This window comes from Dendrobates tinctorius, unplaced genomic scaffold (assembly GCF_039654945.1).
Source record: "Dendrobates tinctorius isolate UK_male_01 unplaced genomic scaffold, ASM3965494v1 ptg000022l, whole genome shotgun sequence".
Lineage (NCBI taxonomy): Eukaryota > Metazoa > Chordata > Amphibia > Anura > Dendrobatidae > Dendrobates > Dendrobates tinctorius.
In genome coordinates this window covers 101,591,374-101,603,505 of record NW_027361690.1, presented here as the reverse complement: position 1 = coordinate 101,603,505, position 12,132 = coordinate 101,591,374, and the positions used below count along the sequence as shown (strand labels likewise).

General features: G+C 47.4%; 1 protein-coding gene across 3 annotated transcripts in view; it reads left to right on the top strand.

Annotated features, from left to right (window-relative positions):
• The window catches only part of PLPBP (pyridoxal phosphate binding protein), a 47,523-nt gene extending 35,772 nt beyond the window's left edge, over positions 1–11,751 (top strand). For all 3 annotated transcript variants that reach the window (XM_073569032.1, XM_073569031.1, XM_073569033.1), the window contains exon 8: positions 9,868–11,751. In XM_073569032.1, the coding sequence (XP_073425133.1) occupies positions 9,868–9,969 (102 nt within the window). In that variant the 3' untranslated portion in view covers positions 9,970–11,751. The remainder of the gene's footprint in view (positions 1–9,867) is intronic.
• The last annotated feature ends 381 nt before the right edge of the window (positions 11,752–12,132 follow it).

The window sequence follows — 12,132 nt, the reverse complement described above, 5'->3', positions numbered from 1 at the left end:
TCCGTGGGAAAAGCCCACTTTGTATGCCTGGTACACACTTGGCTCCACTCCGTACTTTCCAGTACACATATGGCTCCACTCCGTACACACACGGCTCCGCATACCCCATACACACGCGGCTCCGCTCTGTAAACCAAGTACACACATGACTCCGCTCCGTACACCTCGTACACGCGCGGCTCCGCTCCGTTCACCTCGTACACGTGCGGCTCCGCTCCGTACGGCCCATACACATGCGGCTCCGCTCTGTACGCCCCATACACGCGCTGCTCCACTCTGTACACCTCGTACACATGCGGCTCCGCTCCGTACACATCGTACACATGTGACTCCGCTCCGTACACATCGTACACATGCGGCTCCGCTCCGTACACATGCGGCTCCGCTCCGTACACCTCGTACACATGCGGCTCCGCTCCGTACACCTCGTACACATGCGGCTCCGCTCCGTACACCTCGTACACATGCGGCTCCGCTCCGTACACCTCGTACACATGCGGCTCCGCTCCGTACACCTCGTACACACGCGGCTCAGCTCCGTACACCTCGTACACACGCGGCTCCGCTCCGTACACCTCGTACACACGCGGCTCCGCTCCGTACACCTCGTACACACGCGGCTCCGCTCCGTACACCTGGTACACACGCGGCTCCGCTCCGTACACCTCGTACACTCGCAGCTCCGCTCCGTACACCTCGTACACACGCGGCTCCGCTCCGTACACCTCTTACACACACAGCTCCGCTTTGTACACCTCGTACACACACCGCTCCGTATACCTCGTACACGCACAGCTCCGCTCTGTACACCTCGTACACGCACAGCTCCGCTCTGTACACCTCGTACACGCACAGCTCCGCTCTGTACACCTCGTACACGCACAGCTCCGCTCTGTACACCTCGTACACGCACAGCTCCGCTCTGTACACCTCGTACACGCACAGCTCCGCTCTGTACACCTCGTACACGCACAGCTCCGCTCTGTACACCTCGTACACGCACAGCTCCGCTCTGTACACCTCGTACACGCACAGCTCCGCTCTGTACACCTCGTACACGCACAGCTCCGCTCTGTACACCTCGTACACGCACAGCTCCGCTCTGTACACCTCGTACACGCACAGCTCCGCTCTGTACACCTCGTACACGCACAGCTCCGCTCTGTACACCTCGTACACGCACAGCTCCGCTCTGTACACCTCGTACACGCACAGCTCCGCTCTGTACACCTCGTACACGCACAGCTCCGCTCTGTACACCTCGTACACGCACAGCTCCGCTCTGTACACCTCGTACACGCACAGCTCCGCTCCGTACACCTCGTACACGCACAGCTCCGCTCCGTACACCTCGTACACGCACAGCTCCGCTCCGTACACCTCGTACACGCACAGCTCCGCTCCGTACACCTCGTACACGCACAGCTCCGCTCCGTACACCTCGTACACGCACAGCTCCGCTCCGTACACCTCGTACACGCACAGCTCCGCTCCGTACACCTCGTACACGCACAGCTCCGCTCCGTACACCTCGTACACGCACAGCTCCGCTCCGTACACCTCGTACACGCACAGCTCCGCTCCGTACACCTCGTACACGCACAGCTCCGCTCTGTACACCTCGTACACGCACAGCTCCGCTCCGTACACCTCGTACACGCACAGCTCCGCTCTGTACAGCTCATACACACGCGGCTCTGCTCCGTACACCTCGTACACACGGCTCTGCTACATCCACACTGTAAAACCCTCCTGACCCCACACAGAAATTTTACCTCATCCAGCCCCAGCCAGCACCATGACAACCAGCACAGCAGGGTCCTACAGAGTGCAGACAGACACAGAGACAGACGCGGCCCCTGATCATGTGACCCCTGACTCCTCCCCTCTCACAGGTCCTGTGCGCACAGAACACACACAGCCGAGCCACATAGACACGGAGGCCCCTGATCATGTGACCCCCTGACTCCTCCCCTCTCACAGGTCCTTTGAGCACAGAACACACACAGCCCAGCCACATCATTGCAGGCTGCGGTGCATCTATCTGGGACGGTGAGCATGGCATTGGTGGATGGGGTGGCGTGGCGGCGGGGGTGTCAAAAACGGGACTGTCCTGCGGGAATCGGGACGGTTGGAACTTGGGAGCCATGAATTAGCCTTGCGGTGCTGGAGGCTAGAGGGGCCCCCTCTCCCCCGGGGCCCCCGTTCAATGCACGGGCGGTAGGTCCGCCCCTGCTATCAGGTGGCAAGCCTCTGTCAATCAGATCAGCTCTACTACCTCCAGTAACCACCAGAGGGAGCCCAGAAAGAGAACTCGCAACCCCTCTGTCGATCTGACCAGCTCCACTACCTTCAGTAATAACCAGAGGGAGGCCAGAAAGCGAATTCACAACAGTACCCCCCCCTTGAGGAGGGGTCACTGAACCCTCATCCACGCCACCAGGCCGATCAGGATGGGCCCGGTGAAAAGCACAAACCAATCTCTCGGCATGAATGTCAGAAGCAGAGACCCAAGAATTATCCTCCTGGCCATAACCCTTCCATTTGACCAAGTACTGGAGTCTCCGTCTAGCCAAACCAGAATCCAATATTTTCTCTACCTCATACTCCAAATTGCCTTTAACCAATACAGGGTCAGGAGAAGCTGCTATAGGAACTACTGGCTCCACAAACCTCTTCAACAAAGATTTATGAAACACGTTATGGCTCTTCACCGTAACTGGAAGAGCCAATCGGAAAGAAACGGGATTAAGGATCTCCAAAATCTTAAGGTCCAATGAATCTTGGCTTGAATTTTGGAGACGCAACCTTCATAGGAATATTCTTTGAAGACAACGAAACCATATCACCCACTTTAAACCGGGGATCAATGGCCGGTTGGAAAACCGTTGGGCAAAAATGAGACCCAGTCATCCTGATCAGAAGATATGAAACATCTCAAATAGGACTCCAAAGTCTGGTTTGTTCTCTCAGTCTGCCCATTGGTCTGAGGATGAAATGCATAGGAGAAAGATAACTGAATTCCCAGTTTGGAACAAAAAGCTCTCCAAAATCTGGAAACAAACTGGACTCCTCTCTCCAACACAATGTTCTCAGGAATCCCGTGCAACCGAACCACCTGTTGTAAAAACAAGGGCACCAACTCAGCAGAAGATGGCAACTTTGGGAGTGGTACAATATGGACCATTTTAGAAAATCTATCACAAATCACCCAGATAACAGTCATTCTATGAGAGACAGGAAGATCGGAAATAAAATCCATTTAGATATGGGTCCATGGCTTCCTGGGCACCGGCAGGGTGTTAGGAATGGCGGAACGCACTAAATAAAATAAATAATAAAGTGTGTTCGCCGCTCGGGGTCCACCGTGCAGAAGGTGTTATAACTGCTGCTGAGTAATGGCAGACGTGCGATATGGCGGTATAATGCGCACGGGTTCAACTTCACCCGAAGTGTGCAAAGCGGATTCTGTTAACTCACAGAGGCGCTGTAACATAAACATACAAAAGCTGAGCCTGTTAGTGTCACAGGCCTCAGGTAAATACACACACTGTACCTGGTCACAGGAGCAGGACCCAAGGCAGAGGAGCTGCATCTGTCTAGACCTACCGTGCGTGCGACGTCGCTACTGTGGACGCCAAGGTGGGCTGCAACTGCAGCGCGGCGTAGGACACTGCCGCTAGTCGACAAAGCAAAGAAGCAGGCGCAATGTCGGGCACTAGCCCTGTGGATGATGGTGTAGTGGCTTGAGGCTTGCCACGCGCTGGCGCTGACTCTAATCTAAGTCCCTGTACACATTCGTAATATCAGAGGGAGGGGATCTTAATGAGTCATTCGCAGGTTCATACATCCATCATCATTCACACAGTAGCAACTAGAGACTATACTAGCGCATGGCCGAACGGTCATGCGTGCTTTTTATAGCCGGGACCTTCCGGAAGCTTCCAGATCTCCAAGATGGACCAATGAGATCTGGAGCAGGACCTGGGCACATGACTCCCGATCACAACCTATCACAAATCACCCAAATAACAGTCATTCTCTGAGAGACAGGCATATCAGAGATGAAATCCATTGAAATATGGGTCCATGGCCTCCTGGGGACCGGCAAAGGCATCAACAACCCACTAGAGCGAGAACAAGGTTTAGACCGGGAGCAAGTCCCACAGGACTGCACAAAATTCCTGACATCACGAGATAAGGCAGGCCACCAAAAAGACCGACTCACCAAATCTCTGGTACCAAAAATACCTGGATGACCAGCCAACGCTGAACAATGAATTTCAGACATTACTCTTCCTCCACTGGTCAGGGACATACAATTTTCCCATAGGGCAACGTTCAGGTTTGTCCTCCTGAAATTTCTCCAGGGCACATCTCAAATCAGGTGAAATAGCGGAAAGAACTACACCCTCATTTAGAATGGTAGTAGGCTCGGTCACATCAAGAGAATCCGCAAAGAAACTCCTAGAAAGGGCATCCGCCTTAACATTCTTAGTGCCCGGAAGAAAAGAGACCACAAAATTAAAACGCGTGAAAAACAAGGCCCACCTAGCTTGTCTAGGATTCAAGCGTTTGGCTGATTCAAGATAAATCAAATTCTTGTGGTCAGTGAGGACCACAACTTGATGTCTAGCTCCCTCCAACCAATGTCTCCATTCTTCAAATGCCCATTTCATGGCCAACAATTCCCGATTCCCCACGTCATAGTTGCATTCAGATGGGGAGAATTTTCGAGAAAAGAAGGCACAGGGAGGGATTCATCTTAGAAGTCACCGGATCTTTTTGGGACAAAACGGCTCCTGCACCAATCTCAGAAGCATCTACCTCCACCTGAAATGGGAGTGAGACATCAGGTTGCCGTAGAACCGGAGCAGAAGTGAATCTCCGCTTAAGCTCCTGAAATGCCAAGACTGCCTCTGGACACCAATTCACCACATCAGCGCCCTTTTTGGTCAAATCAGTCAGTGGTTTAACAATACCAGAAAAATTACTTATAAATTTACGGTAGAAATTAGCAAAACCCAAAAACTTCTGGAGAGCCTTCAAAGAAGTGGGCTGAACCCAATCATAAATGGCCTGTATCTTTGTCGGGTCCTTTTCAATAGCAGACGTGGACAAAATGAATCCCAAAAATAAAATACTCTGTACACTAAAAAGGCACTTCGATCCCTTAACATACAGAGAATTTTCCCTCAAAATCCAGAACACAGTCCGGACATGTTCCACATGAGAATCCCAATAACTGGAAAAGATCAAAATATCATCAAGATAAATGATCAAAAACTTATCCACAAAGTCCAGGAAAATATCGTTCATAAAAGATTGGAAGACAGAAGGGGCATTAGTGAGCCGAAAAGGCATCACCAGGTACTCAAAATGTCCTTCCGGAGTATTAAACGCCGTCTTCCGTTCATCCCCGTGCTTGATGCGAATAAGATTATACCCCCCCCCCGAGGTCAAGCTTGGTAAACCAACAGGCACTTTTAACTCTGGAAAATAAATCAGAAATCAGGGGTAACGGGTACTGATATTTAACAGTGATTTTGTTAAGGGAACGATAGTCAATACATGGCCCTAATGAACCATCTTTCTTAGCCACAAGAAAAGGCCAGCATCTAAAGGTGAAGAGGATGGTCTAATATGACCCTTCTCCAACGACTCCTTGATATTGTTAGGAGTCGGATTTCTGCGTTTACTCAGCAGGGATCCAGATCCTCACATTCTGCACTCTCCTCCTATTTTTCCACTGCAGAGGAGATTGCCTTACAGCAAATCTGTCCTGAGGCTAAGTCCTTCTGTCCTCTTACTGGGCATGCTCATGGTACGATCTCCCATTGGAGATCGGGAGTCCTGCGCTCAGGTCCCGCTCCAGTTCCCATTGGTCCATCTCAGAGATCTGGAAGCGTGCAGAAGGTCCCGGCTACTATAAAAGGCGCGCATGGCTGTTCCGCCATGCGCTAGTATAGACTATACTTGCTATGTGCGAATGGTGACGGATGTATGACTCTGGTGACTGACTCATTTGAAACCCCTTCCCTCTGATATTACGCATGGTGATAGGGATTTAGTTTAGCTGTCAGCGCCAGTCAGTGGCAAGCCTTAAGCCACTGTGCTCACCGCACCGCTACGCTAGCGTCCGACATCGCGCTTGCTATCTGGCTTTGTCGTCGAGCGGCAGTGTCCTACGCCGCGCTGCAGTTGCAGGCCTTCGTGGCGTTCGCAGCAGCGACATCGCACACACAGTACGTCTAGAGGGACGCAGCTCCCCTGTCTTGGGTCCTGCTCCTGTGACCAGATACCGTGTGTGCGTTTACCTGAAGCCTGTGTCACTAACAGGTTCAGTGTTTTGTATGTTTTTGTTGCGGCACCTCTGTGTGTGAACAGAGCCCGCTCTGCACACTCCGGGTGAAGTTGAACCTGTGTGCATTATACCGCCATATTGCTCCTCTGTCATCACTCAGCAGCGGTTGTTACACCTACTGCACGGTGGACCCCGAGCGGCGAACGCACTTTATTATTTATTTTTATTTAGTGCGTTCCGCCATTCCTAACACTTGATATAAGATCTCATAGCATCATGTTCGGGTACCAATAAATTGAAAAGCCGACCCTTGGGAAATTTACACCCGGGCATTAACTCAATTGCACAGTCATAACTCCTATGAGGAGGCAAAGACGCAGACTTACTCTCACTAAATACATCAGAAAAATCAGCCAAATAGTCAGGAATATCATGAGACTGGGGAGAGGTGGAGAAAACAGGAGTGTCACTAAGAACACATTGACAAAACCAACTCACCACAGACACAGATTTCCAATCCAAAACAGGATTATGAGTTTCCAACCAAGGAAAACCCAGAACAATAGTATCATGCAAATTGTGCACACCAAAAATTTACAATTCTCTTGGTGGTCCGGGGCGACCCGCATTATCACCTGGGTCCAAAACTGGGGTTTATTCTCCGCCAAAGGAGTAGCATCAATACCCCTCAAAGGGATAGGAGTCCGCAGGGGTATCATGGGAAAATCACAACGTTTAGCAAAGTCCAAATCCATCAGATTCAAAGCTGCTCCTGAATCTACAAAAGCCTTAGCGGAAAATGTAGACAAGGAGCAGATCAGGTTAATCGCCAAAAGAAACTTAGGCTGTACACTGCCCACCGCAAATGTGTGAGCAAAACGCTTTTCTCGTTTAGGGCAGACAGAAATAGTATGAGAGGCGTCTCCACAGAAGCACAGCTTATTACGCTTTCTAAACGCCTGACGTTGCGCCCTAGACAAAACCCTATCACATTGCATGGGTTCAGACGTTCGTTTGAAAGGCGGCAATTCCTCTTGTGTAGTTTTACGTTCACGTAAACGCCGATCAACTTGAATGGCCAATGACATAGAATCATCTAGACCAGAGAGAACAGGAAATCCCACCATAACATCTTTTACGGTTTCTGCCAAACCCTTCCGAAAGAGAGCTACTAGGGCATCGTCATTCCATTTAGTAAGGACCGCCCACTTTCGGAATTTTTGACAATATAACTCTGCAGAATCCTGACCCTGGTTCAATGCCAATAGGGTTTTCTCAGCTTGATCAATAGCATTAGGTTCATCATACAACAAACCCAAGGCTTGAAAAATGCGTCCACATTAGCCAGAATAGGATCTCCGGATGTCAAAGAAAAGGCCCAATCCTGGGGATCACCGCTAAGCAGGGAAATGACAATTTTAACCTGCTGCACAGAGAGGTTAGGTTTCAAAGCAAAAAATAATTTACAATTACTCTTAAAATTCAAAAATTTAGAACGATCCCCAAAAAACACATCAGGAGTAGGGATTTTTGGTTCAACAGGAGCTGATTGAGCGAGATAGGCAGAAATTCCCCGCACTTCAGCAGCGAGCTGGTCAACACAATCAGACAATTGCTTAGTCTCCATTTAGAGGAAAAAAAAAAATCTCCTGCAGCCCCAGAAAAAAAAAAAGGAAAAAGTATATATATAAAAAAAATCCTGACATATATTTTTTTTTTTTTTTAAATTCTTTCCTTCTTTGGAGAACCCTAGAGTCTACAGTTAGGCTGGTGATTCTGTTATGAATTGGTCACCGAGGAGGAGAGCAGGTCCAGGCTAAGCCACAGAAAACCAGAGAAGTTTGTCCCTAAGCAGATTGCAGACCCCTGATCCTATCCACACAATTAGCAGTAGCCGTGGAGCGTACCTACAATGATCCTAGATGCCTCGGCACAGCCGGAGAGCTAACTAAGCCTAAAGCAAGAAAGGGGAAATCTAAACTGCCCCAGAGCAGACCCCAAAGGAATAGATAGCCCCCAAACATATATTGTCGGTGAGACAAGATGAAAACACAAACACAGGCAGGAAAATAGACTGAGCAAATGATGGGGCCCACACTGACTAGACAGGACAGGAAAGGAAAGACACTGTCTGCAATCACGCAAAAAAACCCTGCAAAAAGTCCAACACGTCTGATGCAAAAAACACTGAAGTCACACGACTTCACCTCCCACTATATCAGCACTCTGGTATATTCTGAAAGCAGAGCAAAAAAGAGACCAATCTAACAGGGGATAAAACAAACTGGCACAAGCAGTAACATATGGGCGGTGGTTCAGCACAGCCCCAGCCGCAGCTGGCTGACCCACACCAAAAAGACAAAACCAGATCAAATGCAAACAGAATAGCAAATAAACCACTTATCTGAACATGCAGGGACAGAGCTGGAGAAATCAGACATCAGGAGGAACAGGAAGCAAATCACCAGCAGGGATAGAGGGAGTCGGCTGTCTTTAAATCCCAATCTGAAACCCCAGATCTCCAATCGTCATCATCATTATCAGGTGGCAAGCCTCTGTCAATCAGATCTGCTCCATTACCTCCAGTAACCACCAGAGGGAGCCCAGAAAGAGAACTCGCAACCCCTCTGTCGATCTGACCAACTCCACTACCTTCAGTAATAACCAGAGGTGAATTCGCTTTCTAGACTCCAACAGTGAACCCTCTGTATTTACTTTCATGCAGTCTTCTCTTTATGGTAGATTTGGATATTGATACGCCTACCTCCTGAAGTGTTGTTCATTTGGTTGGCTGTTGTGAAGGGGTTTCTCTTCACCATGGAGATTATTCTGCGATCATCCACCACTGTTGTCTTCCGTGGGCGCCCAGGTCTTTTTGCATTGATGAGTTCACCAGTGCTTTCTTTCTTTCTCAGGATGTACCAAACTGTAGATTTTGCCACTCCTAATGTAGCAATTTCTCGGATGGGTTTTTTCTGTTTTTGCAGCTTAAGGATGGCTTGTTTCACCTGCATGGAGAGCTCCTTTGACCGCCTGTTTCCGTCACAGCAAAACCTTCCAAATGCAAGCACCACACCTCAAATCAACTCCAGGCCTTTTATCTGCTTAATTGAGAATGACATTATTTTTATTATTTATTTATATAGCGCCATTAATTCCATGGTGCTGTACATGGGATAACGAAGGGATTGCTCACACCTGTCCATGAAATAGCCCTGGAGTCAATTGTCCAATTACTTTTGGTCCCTTTAAAAACAGGGTGGCACATGTTAAGGAGCTGAAACTCCTAAACCCTTCATTCAATTTTAATGTGGATACCCTCAAATGAAAGCTGAAAGTCTGAACTTCAACTGCATCTGAAATGTTTTGTTTAAAATTCATTGTGGTAATGTCTAGAACCAAAATTAGAAAAATGTTGTCTCTGTCCAAATGTATAGGGACCTAACTGTACATCGTAATGGCGCCCTTTCTTCAGTAACGATGCAGTCACAAACCTTATATAGAGGAACCGGTCTTTCATGTTTCCAGTCTTTGACCATATATCTTTGTATTTCTCTACCCAGATTGAAGTGGGCTCCACCAATGTCCGTGTTGGTAGCACCATTTTCGGGGAGCGGGTTTATTCTAAACCAGTGAAAGGAGAAGCAAGTGTTGCTAACGCTTAAGAGAAAATGGAATGCCTGTCTGTAAGGAACAGTGAGAATCCGATGGCCCCAACTACCGGACATCTAATGTACAAAGAGCATTGCGACTGGTAGTGATGTGCTTTGTGAATGTTTATTACATAAGTCATTAAACACCATACATAGAAAATCTCATCATGGGTTTCTGGCATAGTGACTGCAGTGATTGACCTGGAGGAGTTAACACTTGACATTGTGGGATATGGTCTTCTTTCTCACGGGTGGAGCAGTATTTATGGAAAGTAGTGTAAATGAGCTCACTGAAGGGCAGGTCACTACATTTCGGCATCATCAGGTTGTAAGTAGTCCTCATTAGAGATGACCAAAAAGATTTGCAGGACTCTGGTCCAGAGGCCATGTTAAGTTACTGGACCTGAGGTCTGTAAGCCTCATCCTACATGCTGGAATCCCTGGTGTCTCTTCTGGTTAGTGGACCTGGGGTGACACACTCATGACATCCATCACACAGACTTTACTAATCAGAAAACTGAGGTTTAAAGGGCTCTGAACTAACAACCATGGACTACCGACATTGCTTCTGGACCAAGGTCCTGCATGTTGTTTTGCTCAACTCTACCATATACCTAGTCTTGCTGTTTCTGGGAAGCACAGCCTTGTTTTTAGGCACTTGGACACCGTTCTAAAGATTATTGCTGTTCTTAAAATATACATTCCCCCCTTAAATAGAATAATAAAAAATGATATATCAAAAAATGTGTCGATCTCTGGGAAAGCTACACTGAATGCGCCCATCATTTCCGCAGAGTTTGCCATCCCACTTTTGCCGACACTTGAAATCAAATTGCGGAGCAGGTGATGACTAGGTTAAGTCCAGTTTTTCATGACTTCTGAAAAGTGACAACAGCACATGAAGAATCTGTAATGTACTGATTAATCCTCCAACATCTATAGGATGTCACAGGCAATATTCCACAAGCATTTATAAAGCCGTCCTGACTGACACTAGTAACAATAGGGAAGTCCATTGTAGAACATTAGGACGTCACAAATGAGAATAACGTAAAAAACATGTCTGTTATTATAACTAATATATTTTAATTGTTCCATAGTATCTAAATAAAAAATATAGCCTAATTAAAGATCCATCATTTTGTGTCTACAGTTGCTATGCATACCTATGTATCTCCACGGTAACAGACTACAAACACCTATGTAGTCTGATCCTGCGGTCATGCTGCCTTTCATCCATTTCCTCCTATACATTAATATGACATTAGTGGGTTAGTATGAGGCTTGGTACACATGGAAATGACTGCAGGATCAGACTACACAGGAATGATCTGTAGTCTGTTACCATAGGGCTGCATTGGTCTCTCTCTAGGAACTGTAGACCTTAAATCATTTAACATTTTTACTCTATAATTCTTGCAAAATTGTTTTTCATTTTAGATGCATTGAAACATTTAAAAAAATATCTGCAAAGGCGTCGATCATCATTAAGGTATTTATGGGAAATGTATTTTAATTTACCGCACTAATATTCCTACGACGAGTCCTAGCGGTGTCAGCGAGTCAGACGCCAAGAACTGTCGACTTTGTCACAATCTCCTCCACTGCCTCAGTAAACGGACCAGATCACAAATGATAGATTAATTTATTTCTACGTCGGACAATTGTGCCCGATGTGTAGGCCGACTGTATGTAAAATGTGCAGGTGTTGTAATTCATCAATGTTGTCTCCTGGAATTGAGCAAATAATGCACACAAGTCTCTTCTTTATTAAAGTAATTGTCTATTCAAGAAGCTGCTAAGTTTTGTTTTTTTTTGTTCTATATTTTTTTTTTTAGTTAAATCACAGTGATTTACCAGATTTATTGCACTGGTACCACAGCAACCAGTTAGATGGGGAAGCTTGGAATTGGTATCTGGTTGCTATGGACTGCTCCACTTTTGGGGTGCGCCAGTTTTTGTAGATCCCCCCTTAGTGTTGGCAGTATAGTGATTAATGTGGCTATAATAAAAAATAACAAAAAGAATACTTTCCAATGGTCTTTTCTGGTGAGATCTTTGAGGAGGTTGGTGATATAATCCTTTTTTGTATCTAAATAGCGCCAATACTTTCTGCCACACTTTACAATTCAGAGGGGCAATGTACAAAAAATGTCATCTTACAGAGTCGCATAG